Source organism: Protopterus annectens, chromosome 13.part0 (genome assembly GCF_019279795.1).
Source record: "Protopterus annectens isolate FY-2018-M chromosome 13.part0, PAN1.0, whole genome shotgun sequence".
Taxonomy (NCBI): Eukaryota; Metazoa; Chordata; order Ceratodontiformes; family Protopteridae; genus Protopterus; species Protopterus annectens.
This window is the reverse complement of record NC_056747.1, coordinates 500,512,701-500,529,757: the sequence shown is the minus strand read 5'-3', so window position 1 is coordinate 500,529,757 and position 17,057 is coordinate 500,512,701. Positions and strand designations below refer to the sequence as shown.

The following is a 17,057-nucleotide window of genomic DNA, read 5'->3' as shown; positions in this document are numbered from 1 at the left end:
CAACTGTTTCTTTAGCACTGAACCTTATCATAAAGGTGACTTAAAATACTGCTGAAGATCTATCCCAAACTGCAGGCTTTTGGCATTTCCACTTGTCACTATACCTGTCTTAGGATTACTGATTTCAGTAAGGACAATAAGGTGATTATTCTAGATTCCTTTTTCTAGTGTGCCTTTACTTTTGGGCCAAATGCTAAGGCATGATTGAAAACCATAGAAAAAGAGGTAGCTTCCTCTCAGATCTTGGTGTTAAATCCAACCACCTAAACACTCCTGTAGGGTGTAGTGTTTAGGTGGTTTCAATGTGCTCAAGAGCAAAAGTATAAATAATCTATCAGAAATTGAAATCCTCAGAGCAACTTCCAGACTGGTAACACTTCCAGAGGGAATGTTCAGTAGTAAGAGAGGTACCACAGTCTATTCATGGGTAGGCAGCTGCAACATCCCTGACAACCTTACTCTTGAGACATTTGGGGGCTGTTTAATAAGAAACATGTAGCAAGAAGTGAGGTTAATAGTCTTGAACAAAAAAAAGCCATCCATGAGGTCTTTCTAGAGCAGAAAATGTAAGTGTATTACTCAGCATTCCCTTTAATGCTGGAGAAAATAAATTGGTTCAAGCCTATACTGATGTAAGTGGTTTAAAGAACTTCATCTCAGACGATAACTTTCAAATGGTCAAGTGCATGCCTTCCTACCTTGTTTGCTTATCTAAAATAATTATAATGAACACCTCTATACATCATAATCAGTAAGGACCCCAGAAGTTTTTTCCATTTCCAGGTAGAGGTCCATCAGTACCAGTTCAGAACTTTCCCATTTGATCTTACTTCAGCCCAAAAGGTGTTCACCAAATGCATGCCTATAGCAGTAGCCAGCTAAATGCTACAAGGAGCCAAGATTTTCCACTATCTGGGTGGCAGTCATGAAGAATGGATCCATAGATTGTGAGTTTACTGAGCTATGTGACTTTAATAAGAGAATAACCTGTGGTATTAAAACAAAGCAATGGGCAAGTTCTAAGAATGCAAATGACACATTTTTCTCAGTAATAGATGCAAACCAGGGTTCTTTGCAGAGAAATCTTGATTACTAAAACTCCAGACTGTGAATATTCAATATGCCATTAGGAAGGAAAAAGACCCTTAAGCTCCCATTTCATATTTCATCATCATCATCATCATCATCATCATCATCATCATCAGAGACATTCCAGATAACTGCTACCTGAGTAATTTAAACCTTGCAAGGCCATGAATATAACTCATGATATATTTATGTGAGATCTAGCACAAGAAGAGCATGGAGAGAGACATACAGATGCTGAATAGAATAAAACATCATAAATTTAAACTGAGTGCTTCCGCTTGTTGTATAGCAGGATGGAACCCTGGATGTGGCTTAGAAAACCCAAGTTCGACTAGCAGCTTGGATGCTTTACAGTACATCTAGGGGGAGTAGGAGGTGTGTGACTGTGGATGACCATTTCTGTAGCACTGTATGACTTGGGTCTAAGAGTGAAAGTCAGTCTCATACATGTGGGTGGGTTTGGAGGTATCCTTATGCTGGGGCTCAGGGTGGGGAAGTCTCAGCATCCGTGCCTCATGGCTAACATATTTTCATGATGATGACATCAGCACAGTTCTTGGGTAGGGTTACCATTAGGGAAGCAAGCACCTCTTGAATAGCTACAGCAGAGTTTGGGTTCCTCAACTCTAGTTTGTGGTCCAGCAAGTTCCTGACAAATTGGTAACACATAGTGAGAGCATGGGACAGTAGTTGGACTAAGGCTGATGTTTCCCTGCAACTACAAGACTTCATTGGGATTAGGGCATGAGGCAGTGTCTTGGGAAGTAGCCATGGGCTATACTAGAGACACATGAGGTGCACTGTACCACTGGGGAGTAACAACCCAAGTGTATTAAAAAGGTGTTGTAAAAAAATATTTCAAGTTAAGTTAGACCAAATACAGCTAGCTCCCTTGGCAGAGAGTGATAGAATACTAACTATTCACGCAGCTGAGTTCATTTGGTGACTTGAGCATATGATGAAGCTGGCATAGAGCAGAAGAGGAATGACAAGGTTTAGCCCCCTTATCTTTGTTTGGTGGAGGGTTAAGATGTGCTTGAGGCACATCTACCATGATAGAATCCCTGGTACAGTCCAGGATCACATGGAGTTGCTTGTCTACTGGGAAGCTAGGGCTAGGTGATCACATTGCACACAGACTGGACATGCAATGTAAAAGCCCACTGTGTGCTAACACCTTGCATAGTCTCAAGCTCAGCAAAAAATCCCAACCTGTAATACATAGCTGGTAGCTCCAACAAACTGATTGTTTGACCCTTATAGATAGAGAATGAATGGACCATAGTCCCTCATCTTAGAGAACAAGTGAGTCTATTGAGGACTGGAAAAGACAGGCATGATGGTAAGTGAGAGGTTGGTATAGTGAGGGCACTGAGCCAAAAGGAAAAAAGAAAAATGCAAAGTTAAAGTAATAGATCTGAAATACATGGGTCACTTTCTGATATGACGGGGTCCGAAATCTGAGTCATCAAAATTTTGAGCAGTTGTGCAAATGACAAAGCCAGAATCCAAACAAGCATTACAGTAGTTTCCAGGAATAAAACAGCATCTTGCAAAGTTTGGATTTAATGTGTTTGAAATTCCTAGGCATCTAATTAAGCTGTAACCCTGCAACCAAGCTTTGAATAATGAGCTTGTGATACTTAAGAAACTACTTACTCATTCTCTGGTATAAAAATATTATGAAATGAATAAGCCTCCTGTGTTGCATGTAGATGTAGATGTCAAGTCAATGTAGTATACAAGTTTTGATCATTCAGGAGAAAAGACAAGGTGACAATATTTAAAGAACACTTCAAGATGTACAAAACACATATGATCACATAGGAATAGAAGTATTATTAGTAGTGTTTGAATGTATGCACTTCCATGAATAGGTGTATGATACAAAAGTTCAGGGTGAAACAAATGACCAACCTGTCAAATCATACTGAAAAATTCCTTTCACAAGTAACCTCTCAAACTGCAGAGAATGATGCTTAATCTGGAGAAGTATGATCTGAAAGTGGTAATCATACCAGGAAAGGAAGTAGACACAGCAGATAGATTGGTGAGCATATTTACCGGAGAAGTATGAAAAATGCTTAAGGAAATACAAAAAATGTTTAGGGTAATGTCACTGCATAGAAAAAATAAAATAAAATAATTTCAGAACTATGGTGATGTTATCTTAGAAATGCAAAAACTGAAAGACGCTGAATTGGAAGCCTGGCCTGAACAAAAATCATTAGTAAGAAATTAAATGTGATTATATTTTTCATAAAGAAAGGAAGTAAGTTACAGGTAAGATTTAATGTTTAACATTAACAGAACAGCCATTCCCTGACCTCTCAACTGTACCTACAGTATTTTGAAGGTATATAACTTTTTATCAGGCATGATTTACCATTTCACACTACCTATTTTTGAAGGTGTATTGCTATTTTCAGGCTTGATTTAGAACTCCATATGATTTTCTGAATTCCCACCAGACATGTACACACTATTTTGAAAATATTTACTTCACAGAAATCCAAAAATTTATAGAAAGAGGACCCACATGTTGCATCTCCCTTTTTCAGAAACAAAAATAAAGGATTGTATGAAGTAGATTTCTGCAGTATTGCTTACTAAAGTCTATAGATTTGTCAGTGTCTTTGATTATATGACTATATTTTACTAATTCTTTTTTTTTAATTGGTCTTTCAGAGTAGTGTCCCATAGTTCTAAAAGAAGTGGTATGAGCTATGTGTCATGATGGATTCAGAGTTTACGATAATTACGTGTACAGATTTCTGGCTGGCTGTACCTGCTTTTCAAGTGCCTTTGTACCTATTTTCAAAGTCTGCAAGTTAAGATGTATGACAGTTCTCAATTAAATTAAAAAAATAAATGCTTGAGAGGATATATGACCCGTATGTGGAATAGTAAAGTGCATTAAAAAAGCAAGGTATATAATACTTTGACAGGAATGTCAACTCATATAGAAATTCTATTACATAATTGTACTATTTATAGTGCATAGCACAACAATAATCAAAAACAAAAAAAGAGAGAGAGAGAGAGATGCTGGTTTACTTATTTCCAAATTGTTCATGAAACACAATTCATGTTGATTTATTCCAGTTCAGAGAGTCCATCTTTCTGATATATGTGGATCATTATTCCAAATTCCTGTGGATAATAAACCTGTCAGGCACAGCAAGTAGAAGTAGGATTAGGGTATTAAGGTCGAGATTTTAAAGACAGAGTATACCTCATATTTACACAATAATTCACAATACACACAACAGAAATTCAGAAGACTCATTCATTAATGGGAATTCATGCATATTGGGCCATATTCCAAAAGAGGTGCTCTCAGTGTAAATGACTTACTGCAGTTTAAGCCTGCTCTGATTCCGCAAGACTTGCTCTCAGTGTTAGTGACTTACTGCAGTTTAAGCCTGCTCTGGTTTCGCAAGACGTGCTCTCAGTGTAATTGACTTACTTTGGTGTAAGTGGGTTCAGGCGCCTAGGCAGCGAGACATTTCCCTGTGGTACATTTGACTGGGGACACATGGCTGAAGTGACATTCAGCTGCAGAGAAATGTGGCTGTTTGCAAATTCCCTGTGGGCAAAGAGAAGCATATGCTGCCATGCTCACAACTTCAGCAGCCAAATGCACAGGGGGAAAACAATGTCAATGGTCCCCAAGTGAACATGAGACAGCAGGGTAGTATGGCAGGCATCAGCAGCAGGCTGGCCAGAGGGCATGTCAGTGGCAGTAAAAATGCAGTGCACAATGGACAGTGCCTTTATAATTGAAGTGTGTGGACCACTGTACCCTTCACAGTGTCTAGAGAACATTAACTAAAACACATACTGGAACATAAATATGACTACAGTACCCTGCAGGATTTCCTCCATGCTGTAGCACACTTTTACATATTGTAGATACATAAGTATGTACTGTACACTGAGCACAACACTCGTTACTTCTTCTGCCACCATTCATTTGGTTATTAAAGCTGTGAGCATGGCAGCGTATGCTTCTCTTCGCCCAAAGGGAATCTGCAAACAGCCATATTTCTCTGCAGCTGAATGTCACTTCAGTCATGTGTCCCCAGTCAAATGTACCACAGGGAACTGTCTTGTTGCCTAGGCACCTGAACCCCAGTGAGACCTGTTTTGTCAAATTAGACTCAACGCATACAGTTCACCAGGTCTGAATGAGAACTGTTCTTTAAGTAGTGTTCTTAAACTTAGGAGCCTTAATAGGTAGGCTGTGTCAGGTTACCTTCCACACTAGCACGACACAGTTATTCTAATGCTCTTGAGCACCTTGGTTCAGTGCCCTTACGTGTATTTTTTGCTGAGAATTTGTAGTTTTATCTTGATACTTTACTTATTACCAATTATGTTCAGCACACTTGATGTGCTTCAACATATACAGTTTAGTGCACTCACATAGGTATTTGTATTAACTCAGTTTTACAAACACCAGCGAGGTTTTATGCACTTGTAATTATTATTATTTCTTTGCCTCACTAGCTTAGTAGTAGGCTAGATTTACACATTTTTTATAGACAACGCTAGTTGTACTTTTAGTCTGACTATTTGGATTTTTAGCTTTTACTTTAAAAGCAGTTTTTAGTCTAGTTGTGTTTGCAAACAGGGCGTGTCTTGTAAGTCAGCTTTCACTTTAAGTAGTTAATTGACTTTGTAAGTATTAGCCCAGAGAGTATTTAAGCTGTGACTTTTTGTTTTTCTTGATCTGAAGAAGTTTGTTTATTGGAATAAACGAAAAGCGCTTTATCATTTCGTTCTGTGCTACTGTGTGGTTTCTTCTCTATTTTGTTTTTCAGTCTGTTTTGCCTGTTCAGTTTACAAGTTTGATCTCTTAGTTTGTTATACTTTGACAAAGTGACACCGTCTGTTTGTTATATTTTACAAAGATTCCTCCTTATAAAAAGCTATTCCACTAATATAAGTGGCACATTAGAGTGAGGTGAGTACCAGTAAGTGTGAAATGGAAGGTCTACAAGAGGGTAGTGAGACCAGCTGTATTATATGGGTTGGAGACAGTGGCACTGACAAAAAGGCAGGAGTCAGAGCTGGACGTGGCTGTTAAGATTTATACTGGGTGTGATGAGGGTGGACAGGATTAGGAATAAGTATATTAGAGTGTCAGCCCAGGTTGGAAGATTTGGAGACAAAGCCATCGAGGCAAGATTACATTGGGTTGGACATGTGCTGAGGAGGGATGCAGAGTATATTGGGAAAAATATGCTAAGGATGAAGCTGCCAAGTAACAGGAAAAGAGGAAGGCCTAAGATAAGGTTTATGGATGTGGTGAAAGGACATGCAGGTGGTTGGTGTGACAGAGCAAGATGCAGAGGACAGGAAGAAATGGAAACAGATGATCCACTGAGGCGACCCCTAACGGGAGCAGCTGAAAGAGGAAGATTAGAGTGAGGTGAATGTTGACATTATTCTAAGGAGATGTAGGAACTACTAGAAAATGACAGACCTACAAAATGCAGCTACAAGTAAAGAAAACCCATGGTGTTACATTGCCACAAGGGTTTGTCTTGGTTCTAATTTTATGGTGAGTATTTCATATAACTATACTGTCTCTGGTTCTGGAGCTTAGCACCTTAACAACATTGATATTTTGTATTCTCCATGTTTTGGGTTATCACAATGATGTAGGTAAAACATATCCTGAAAACCAGTGCTGTTCATTTGATATGACACTTTATTAAAATTATTAATATCTCTAGTTTGAAATCATTCTATAGTTAATGCTCTGTGAATGACATTTATGTGTGTGTTTGTTTTGCTCTGTTGAAAAACCAGCATGGGAATCAGGGTCTCACAGATTTATACTTTTCTACAACCCATGTAAGCCACAGAATGTATGCACAGAAAACCAACATTAGCTTCCCTGTGATTCTTCATTTTACCTCCCTATATGCAGACAGGAATAATATAAATACTGCAAATGTGGCACAGCATATAAGCAATCCATTCTAAATAAACAGCCAGAAGCAAATAATAGGCATGCTTTTTAGAACTGTTATTGCTCCTTGACATCTGATTGTAACAGTTATGAGCAAGAGACTGCTGTATTGTAACTGCTTTTGTTCATTTTTATATCACAGAAAACATCTAAAGCAATTATACAACACCAGCACTCTCTGCATCAGCTAGAGGAAATGTTCGCCGAAAGTCTGACCACTTGTACTGCTAGGAATATAGATAGCACTGCTGCTGTTATCATGGATATCTTCACTCTCAAGAAGGTGGTAAGTATTCTAAGCTGTTTCCCATCTGTTTAGCCACAAATGGTTCATTTTCTGTTACAGACATGCTGCTTGACTTTGCTGCTTTGTCTGCTATTTGATGTAACCCAAACACTGTATGAACTTAGAATATCAAACTGAACTGTGGTTCATTAGCATGTTACTCAGTGTGTTAGCTGTTTTTCATTTACATATTTTGTTTTTGTCATATAAGGATGACATTTACATGTTATTTTATATTCCAGTATGAAACAGTCCCTAGCTAAAACTGAAAAAACTATAAAGTGGTATAAAAAGCAAGTGTTATGATTTTTTCATAAACTATAATTATTGCTTAGCTAAACGAGTCTGTAGTTTCAAATTTGATTTGTTCCACCCCTTATCAAGAGTTCAGTATTTAGTGCTGAATCTGTGATATTCATTGTAGTGTTGCTGAAGGCAATGCCATGCAATAAACATTGCTATAAAGTCAGCAAGAGAAGGGTTCCTACATTTACTGCACAGTAAAATCTTGCACAGTGCTACCTGTACACTAGTTTCAAGTACCTTAGTTCCTTTTTCTCGTAGCGTGAAGTGGTGTGACTTTGTTGATCACTTGTTGGGAAATAACTTGTCTTTATAACACTATCTATTTTAGCTCTTCTTAATTTGGCTATATTTTACTCTGTTATATTATTAGTTCAAGTCAGTTTTTAGTAACCTGCTTATTGGCAATGCAGGGATGCAATTAATAAACATGTGTAACAGACTTGTGACAGAACTTCAATTATGTGAAAATATGTTTTAGCATAGTCTTATCCTACACCAATTATATTACATTTCTGAAGTGGTGAAAACTAAATTTCTATTTCTGCACTGGCATTGTTTGGAAATGTGCATGTCACAGGAAGAAAATGAATGGGAAACTACAGCTCATGTTATAGAATTTATTGCAGAACATGCCACCAGTCACTTGAGAGAAGATTAGATGCAACCAGAAGAGTTCAACAACAATTTAGACCCTGATTTTTTTTTTTTTTTTTTTTTTTTTTTTTTGCAGTTCTCCTCCTCTGGGCTAATTCTGTCCATGTTCAGAGCCATTGAAGAGATCAAGGCATCCTGGGGCAGTATCATACTGCTTGTGATAAAGTGTTTTCTCTTTACAGCCTAACCCTCACCTTCTGACTACATGTGTACTATCCAATGGGTGTATGTGCAACTGTCTCACAGCATATCATCCATGCCACCGTGTGATACTCAGCCAATGCTCCCCCCCCCCCAGCAAGCTGTTCACTCTGTGCATTCCCAATTAGCACCAAGGAGTAAGTCACAGAGATGTACTTGAGCACACACCTGTCCATTACCCCCTGATGGGTGAGCAGACATAAAATCCTCACCCCCCACCCTGTATCGTTCATCCAGTGTCCAAGTTAATTACTGAACTAAGGTTCTCTGGGTCACAGTTCAGGCTTCATCAGTCTGCACCAAGGAGCCAAATAGGGAATTAGTATTTACTAACTTTAGGAATTTGGGACCTATTCAGGCTCTGTATGGAACAGGCGCTCTAGTTTATCAGTAGATAGTTTAAATCACTCATCAAAGCAACGTTGGTTTATAGGCAGTAAGCATATCTATAATTATTTAGTGGTGTTCCAGAAACATGGTAAGTGACCTGTAGCAGGCTATGAATTGACAATTTGTCTTGTTTATGGTAATTTGGAAATTTAATCTAGCGCTATCTGGATAGTAGAACAGGTTAGTTGGAGTGGTCAATTCAGTTCCTTTTTCTTGTCAATGACTTTTCACACAAGCTCAGACTCCTTCCCTGTCTCATAATCCAGTACTGCAATGAAATACTCCAGATCTTGCTGCTACAACTGCAGCTTCAGCATTTATCTTATAAGCCTGAGCATTGTGGGGTTTTGTTTATGTTTTTGTTTACTTTTCAGCCAGGTAAGTGCCTTCATCTCTATTGTTTTACTCAGAAAAGTTTAGTAAAAGTTGTCTGCTTGTACTTCATGCTGTTAGCAGCTTTTTTTTACAAGTTCCTTCTATCGTTTTTCTTTCTTTTCTCATCTTTATCCCTCTTATTCCATCCACATCCAATGTTAAAAAAAAAAAAAAAAGAAAGAAAGAAAATATTTAAATAAAAATCTGTCACTTTACTTATCTTCTTTGTTCTAATACAACTGTAGTCTAACCTTGGACTTGTAAGGTGTTTGGTTCTTTGCTTGTTTTTTGGGCAGAGTATTTTGATGTCAAATAAATTAGGCTTGGGGATGGACAAGAAATCCAGGCCTGGATTAAAAAAAAAATGTAAGCAGTCTAGCCACAAAACCCCCCCTCGATACCTTGTGATATCTGTGGTTTATTTGTGTGTGGGTACTTTGGAAAGCTGTTGTGCTACCTGGAAAATGTTGGGCTCACATACACTTCTCAATAGAAGAAACAAGCTTATATTAAAAGGGCTTCTCCTTTTAAAAAAATGTCTCTGGTCAAGGTTCCCAGACTCCCATCTTCTCCCCCAAAACCAGAATATCACTACCTTCATGATAGGAGCCATTGGGCCTGACCAACATGGTGCCTGTAAGGACTAGGAGCTTCTCTTTGGAGAAAGAATTATCAAGTTTCTTTCTTCCTGATCCTGTGGGGACCTGAGGAGTCCTGCACCCTTAGACTGGGAATACATGATGTCAACCTTTGTGAAGGCAATCAGCTCAAGGCAAACCCATTCCTGCATTTTTTTCTGTTCTTCCTTTGGCCCCTGTTTCAGTGCCAGCAGCAATGGAACTAACACTTACTCCTATGACTGTTGAATAATACTTCTTTATTGATATTGAGACCCTCAGTATTGGTTCTTGCTTTGGTTCCAGACTTGGTTCTTTAACCACTCAGTACTGACACTGGCCCCAATGCTGATGTGGTAATCGCCTGCATTGAGGGAGTCAGCATTTGACCCTTCATTTCAGAAATTTTTGGACATGACTTTGGCTACAGAATGCTTGTTGATAACATTAAGCTCCAACAATGTGATGGTTATGTCAGTGATGACACATTTGGAGCCAGGTATTTCAGGCCATTGACCTTGATGCAGACTAGACCTTGTCAGAGTTTTTCTCAGGATCAGACACAAAGACAGTTGGTTCCTCCCCTAGAAGCTTATGATGATGGACACTGACCATTCCTCATTGATGTTACCTGTGGACAGTAGACTTCATAAACCCATCATGCAGTAATCTGTGGGTGCCTTCTTCCCAGGAGAGTTCTGATCACTGTCTTTCTAGTACACCTAGGAGGAGATGGTGCAAGAGGAAACAGCCTAACTCCCCATCACAGTCTCCCTTCCTGGATACAGATCTCGGCAAAGGGGAGTCTAAATGAAATTCCCCTCTTGATGATGCCACTTTTGGTGAGATTTTGGAAGTGATAAAATAGAAGGGATCCTTTCCCATTCACCCTCCACTAGCGCAGAGGAATAGATCTTGCTTGAGACTTATAAGTGACACTCAGTCATGCTACCCCAGCTGTGCAACAAAGCTTGGAAGGATTCCATTGTAGCTGAGCCCATAACCCAGAAACTTAATAGAGTGCTGCAGAACCTCAAAGATAGGCAGCACTGGAGCATATAACCTCTTAATGTCTCCATAGCTGTGTCCTCTGTCACTCTGCCAAAGGATGTTCAGGCTATCTATTCACTAAATATGGAGTCAGTAATGATGAATTTACTAGAAAAGTATGTTTGCGCATCATGTATCTTCTCTAGCAGGGTATTGAACTATGTGACTCACATGACAAGGTTTCAGTAGGGTGTAGCTGAAAAAAAAAACTGCAGATGTTATAAAACAGATGAATGGGGGTGAGCTAAAGACATAAGTCAAAACCCAAATAGCCACAATGCTGTCCAAATCTTTGCTCACCATGTGTTTACTTTATAACACTATGGATGGTGCAGCCAGAGCAGAAAGGCCAGGCCTGGTAATGCTTGACTGACCTTGTAGATCATTTCAAGGTGGAAGTCATCCTTATTTGGGTAGAAAATGGAAAAGAATCTACTGCAGTGCAAGCAGGATGGCAAAACATTCAGTCATTAGGATAAACATTTTGGCACCTCAAACATTTTTTTAGAGGAATCAAAAAGATGACAAAAGCTTATGGTTTTGAAAATCACAATAGCACCAGAATTGACAGCAGCTTGACAGGGGTTCCCTTGGGGATTTCCAGTCCAGCTGCTGCCCTAGATGCAAAGGTAATCTAAATCATTAGATTTGTATAGGTTCTTCTGATGACCCTGTCAGTAGGAGTCCAGAAATGGTATCTGACTGCGCCACTCTGGAGGCAGTTGGGAGATATCTTTCTCTACACCTTAAGGTATGACTGAACATCACACCAGACAGTTGGATAAGGGAAACTGTATCCAGAGGCTACTGTGTTCCATTTTTGCAGATGTCCAAGAGTTCTTCCTCACACCCCCCAGTGTTACCATTATGCCAGACGAGGGCAGCAATTCAGGAAGTAAGAGCACTTCTACAAAAGAGCCATCCAAGATGTCCCACTAGATGAGTAAAGGTCCAGATTGTACTCTACATTCTCCTTAGTGCCAAAAAAAGATTCAGGATCTATGACTCATTCTCAACTTAAGTCATCTAAGCAAATAGATGAAGGAGTCATTACAAGATGAATCTGGTGCAGTCAAATCTACCAGGCAGGTATTCATCTAGATGTGCTCTTTAACTTCTAAGATGCTTACGTACACATCAAGATAATGAAAGCATCAGGAATGCTCCTCCACTTCTGGGTAGGAGCTAATCATTATCAGCTCCAAGCTCTGCCATTTGGATTATCTGCGTGTTCACTAAATGCATGGCTCCAGTCATGACTCATATGGAACATCTGAAGGAAAGGATTTTCATTAATTACAGAACTGGCTCATAGCAGCTCCCACTATGGAGTTACTATTACTGGAAAGACAGTACTTACTTTGGCTGTGCCTATCTTTAGGGATCATGATCAACCTGAAGAAATCTCTACTAAACCCAACTCAGTCTATTGTTTTCATTGGCTGACAACTGAACATGAGAAGAGAGAAGGCAATATTAATTACAGATAGGGTCAGTTCTATTGTTAATGAAGTGTTAAGTGTCTCCCAGAATCCAAGACCAGCAGTGGCTGTGGTTCTCAAACTGTTGGACATTAAGGCTATGTCCATTCAGATGGTCCTCTTCACCAGATTGAATATGAGAATTCTTCAGTTAACACTTAGAACTCAGTGGAACCAAGTATTATAGTCTGTGACCATCTGAATCAAATTCACAAACACATGCATAAACAGCATTTTGTGGTGGATAAAGATTCAGAATCTCTCAATGGGCACACCCTTTATTTGTCCCACTCCTGCAGTCATGGTAGCATTGGACATGCCCAGTTTGAGGTTGGGGGAATTATCAAAATGGGTGGTCCAGGGTACATTGTCACAACAAGAAGCCAAATTACACATCAGTTTTCTGGAAATGAGAGCAGTCCTTCTAGAGATGCAGACATTTGAGGAACTGCTCTCCCAGTATGCAACTGCCATCCACACTGATGATATAGCAGTGGTATGATACAGAAACAGGCAGGTTGGGACACAATCTTACCCTTGTTATGAAGAAGCCATGTGGGCATGAGAATGGACTTTAATGTCACATCATTTTCTTGGAGCAGTGCACATACTGGGGACACACAACATGATTGTGGAAATGGTGATCAGGCAAATATTGCTCCTACATTATTGGTTTCTGAACAAGAAGACAGCAATGAAAATATTAAAGGTGAGGAAGACCTTATTGCAACCTCTTTGCTTCACTATCCAACACTAAATGCAGAGATTTTGTTTCAGGATCATTCCTCAGGAAGGACACTCCCCAAGAGTTGTATTGACCTTAGGTGTCAGTTATGCATTTTCCCCTTTGCACTAAGCAGGTTTCTCCTGAAAACTAAGATGTGCAAAGCAAAGGTCATTTTCATCACCTCATTCTGGCCACAGTAGATTATGTTCCCCTAGTTGTGGCCACACCTGTCAATAAGACTTCTCCTTCTCATAGCATCGTCATCTATTTTCATATCTGTCTGGATTGCAACATCGGGACATGCATTCCTTTCATCTAACCACATGGTTTCTTCACTTTGAGTTATGGCCTGGGATCCAGCATTACCCATAGAGGTAGTTAAATTGATGTCTGCTTTTCAAAAGCCTTCTACAAGAAAAATATACAAGAGCAAATAGAAAAAAGTTTACCTTATGGGCTTTAAACAAAGGGCATATTTCAGCTTCTCTCTCACTCTTTGTCACAACTCGTTGAGGAAGAGGCTAACTATGTTTCCATTAATTTACATCTGTCAGGTATCTCATCTTTTCACCCTGGATTTCTGCACATTCTCTCTGACATCCTACATGGTGTGCAAACCTTCTTAAAAGTTGTTTCATTCCAGCCCCACCCCCAGTTTGGCCTGCCCCCTTTCTGGGAATTAAATTTTGTGCTTGAAAAATTTACTATGCCACCTTTCAAACCACCAAACTCCATTGACTTGAAATGCTTGAGATGGAAAACTTTCTGCTACCCATTACATCTGTGAGAAGGGTTTTAGATCTAAATGCCTTATCATCCAGATATCCATTTTTTTGTTTTTTTCATCCAGACTGATACAAAGAAGTAATCCAGCTTTTATGCCAAAATTACATACCCACACCAATTTGATTCAGTCCATTATTCTGCCCGTATTTTCTTAAGTATACAGATAAAGAATATTATTTAACATTGCTTGGATGTCCATAAATACCTTCAGTTTTGTCTACATCACATTTAGGACTTCAGTACCTATTAAAAAAGTAAGCACTTGTAGGTTGCCCAATGTGAGATAAAACTCCAGTGGCAAAGGAAACGCACCAGACTCCTCCAGTAGACCACAACTGAAATGAACACACTGAAAACAGCACAGCTGAGTAACCAAGTGTAGTTTAAGTGCTTTCACCTTCAATAGAGCATTATCAGGGATAAAATCAGAAGTGAAATAACATAGGAAGCAAATCTGTTTAAATCTACCTCTCAATGAATATTTAAACAATAAAACCCCTTATTAACAAGTGTAGCAGCATTTAAAGTGACAGTTTATATATATATATATATATATATATATATATATATATATATATATATATACACACACATACAAAGCACAAATACAAATATATAAAACAGACATAAAAGCATAAAAAACAAACATAAAAATATAAAACTAAATACTATGCTACTTAAGAGTATAAAATACTTAAATACTTATTTTAATGCAGCAGCTCTTGCTTTTAAAATTCAGTTAAGAGATAACATATAATTTTATCTGGGTTTATTAGTTGCATTTAACTGGATCCACCAGTTTAATTCTTTCTGTTCTAATAACAGATCACTATCTCCCCCTCTTTCTGATATACAATCCCTGTCAATAATGAAAAAAATAAATCTTCTGAAATCTGGCCAGTACTCATACACAGTATGTTTAAAAAGCATTTGTAGATTTGGATTTTTTTATGTCATAAACATGTTCATAAATTCATTCACTAAGCTTTCTAGTAGTTTTCCCTATATAGAATGTAGGGCAAACTGAACATGTAGCAAGTTAAACAACCATCTTCATATTACAATCACAAGAAAGGTTGAAATATTTATAAAGTCACCCTTTCCAGATGGCTGTATGATTGCACTTCTTACTACTGTATTTCTGCAGGAAAGTCATTGCCCACCAGAAATCATGTGTATCTTGTCAGGGTTTAGAGTACATGAGCAGCCTTTCTTCAAAACATACCCATGCAGAGCATTGCATAGATTTGCTTAGGGTGTATGCTTCCTTTGGAATTATCATTCTCAATGGCTTGCTTTTTAGACTACACAAGGTTAGCTTGGGATTCTCTTCAATTGTTTCAATGTCTGTACAGGACCAAATTAAATATGCAAATTATGTTCTTAACAGAATGATAGGTTCATCTCATCTTTGCCAGGACACTGGAACACCACACCTACAACCAACTTATCCAAATTGTTTTCATTAGGACCTGAAGGAATCCTTAAGATCCAGTCCTTATTCCCAGGGTTCTTACCGTTATGTGATTCTTAGGTAACCTTGTCTGTAGACAAGGATATGACTATCTCACTTACTTGATCTGCGGAGTTTTCTTGCAGCAGGGGATTATAGAACACAGAAGAGATTTTATTGAGAAAAAGGTGCAAAGGCAGTCAGTCCAACTGTTTGACAGTTTCACTGTTTGGACAAAGACTAGAAAAATCTATCATTCTGGTAACTACATAACTTGCATTTTAGTAAGTTCTTTCTGTGGGTCACTGGAAACTTGTCTGCAAATTATTGGGTCTCTGACAAATATTAATATTCTCCTGCAGTTTCTAGTCAGTCTGAATATTTGATTGGTGCTAAAACCGAGTAAAAGGGGAGTTCTGTCTTTACACTGAAACCAAGTCAGTGTTACAACAAAGATAGGGATTTGTTCAAGTTATAGGAGAACCTCGAGCTCTGGCAATTCATTGTTAAAATTTTCGCCATTTGGCATACCGTCCTCAGTGTGGCCCAGAGTGGAATTAACTGCAAACCTTTTTGTTATGTTAGAATGTTTAGATGGTGAACATTGCTTAAAAATGACACCATGTAGTGGTGTGTGTTTTGGCCAAGTTGCAGAATATATGGAGCAAAAATTGCAGGCTATCCTTGGCAGAGCAAGTCAGACTGTTGGTCGTCTTGTCCTAGATGGCCTTGATACATGTCCACTAGTTCTTTAGAAAAAAATAAATCAATCCAGCAAAAAATGTATATTAACCAAGTAAGAGTTATGATTTAAGATTTAATGTCTTTGCTGAATTACTATTACAGACAGCACATCTCTGTTGAGCATTCTAATCAAAATAAAATCAACCTTTTTATTGAGCATATTGTTATTCATTATTGTTTTTTTTTCTGTCACCTACTTCAAGCCATTATCAACATCTTGTTCTCCCTCCTCTGTGTCTGTGGCTACACATTGAGGGGATGGGCTGATCATATGCAGTGCCATCTGGGCAGTAGGAAGAAATTATGGATATCCTGCATACCTCTCAACTGTCCAGATTTTCAAAAAAAATCCAGATTTTTGCTTCATATTTTTTGGTCTTTTTCTCATAAAATAATGTTGTCTGGCAAATCACTGGTAAATCATTGAGGACTGAAGTCAAAAATAATAGCAGATATTTGAGTTTCAGACTTTGTATCCTTCAGAAAATCCATCCTAATGCAAAACCTGTTATTCTATCAACCTTTTAAGTTTGTAAAAGCAATATTTAAAATGTGTCCCTATTTTTGGCCTTTGTCCCCTCATTATTTGTGGCTTTGTCCAGATTTCTTGCCTCTAAGAGGTTGAGAGGTATGATATCCTGTCTCTTATTACCTCTTTCTCTCCAGATCTGATATACAGTAACAGTCATGCAACATAGCAGTATATTCTTCCATTTGTATAAAGCAGCTGTGGGAGTCAGTCTCTGCTGTCCCCTCCCCTTATTTTTACTACTTAAGCTACGTTCCTCTTCTCTTCTGGCAGTCAGCCTAAGCAGGCAAAAAGTACTCATACCCTGCGAAAAGGACAGCTGAATGAAGCTGTTCAACACTCCTCAGGTGATTACTTGAAAGGCAGTGACAGTTTTACATTATGAG

At 38.6% G+C, this 17,057-nt stretch overlaps 1 protein-coding gene across 1 annotated transcript in view; it reads left to right on the top strand.

Annotated features, from left to right (window-relative positions):
* Positions 1-17,057, top strand: part of LOC122787923 (dynein beta chain, flagellar outer arm-like) — a 5,188,001-nt gene that overhangs the window by 3,725,695 nt on the left and 1,445,249 nt on the right. Inside the window, exon 77 of the mRNA XM_044054850.1 lies at positions 7,215-7,358. Coding sequence (XP_043910785.1) covers positions 7,215-7,358 — 144 coding nt within the window. The remainder of the gene's footprint in view (positions 1-7,214; positions 7,359-17,057) is intronic.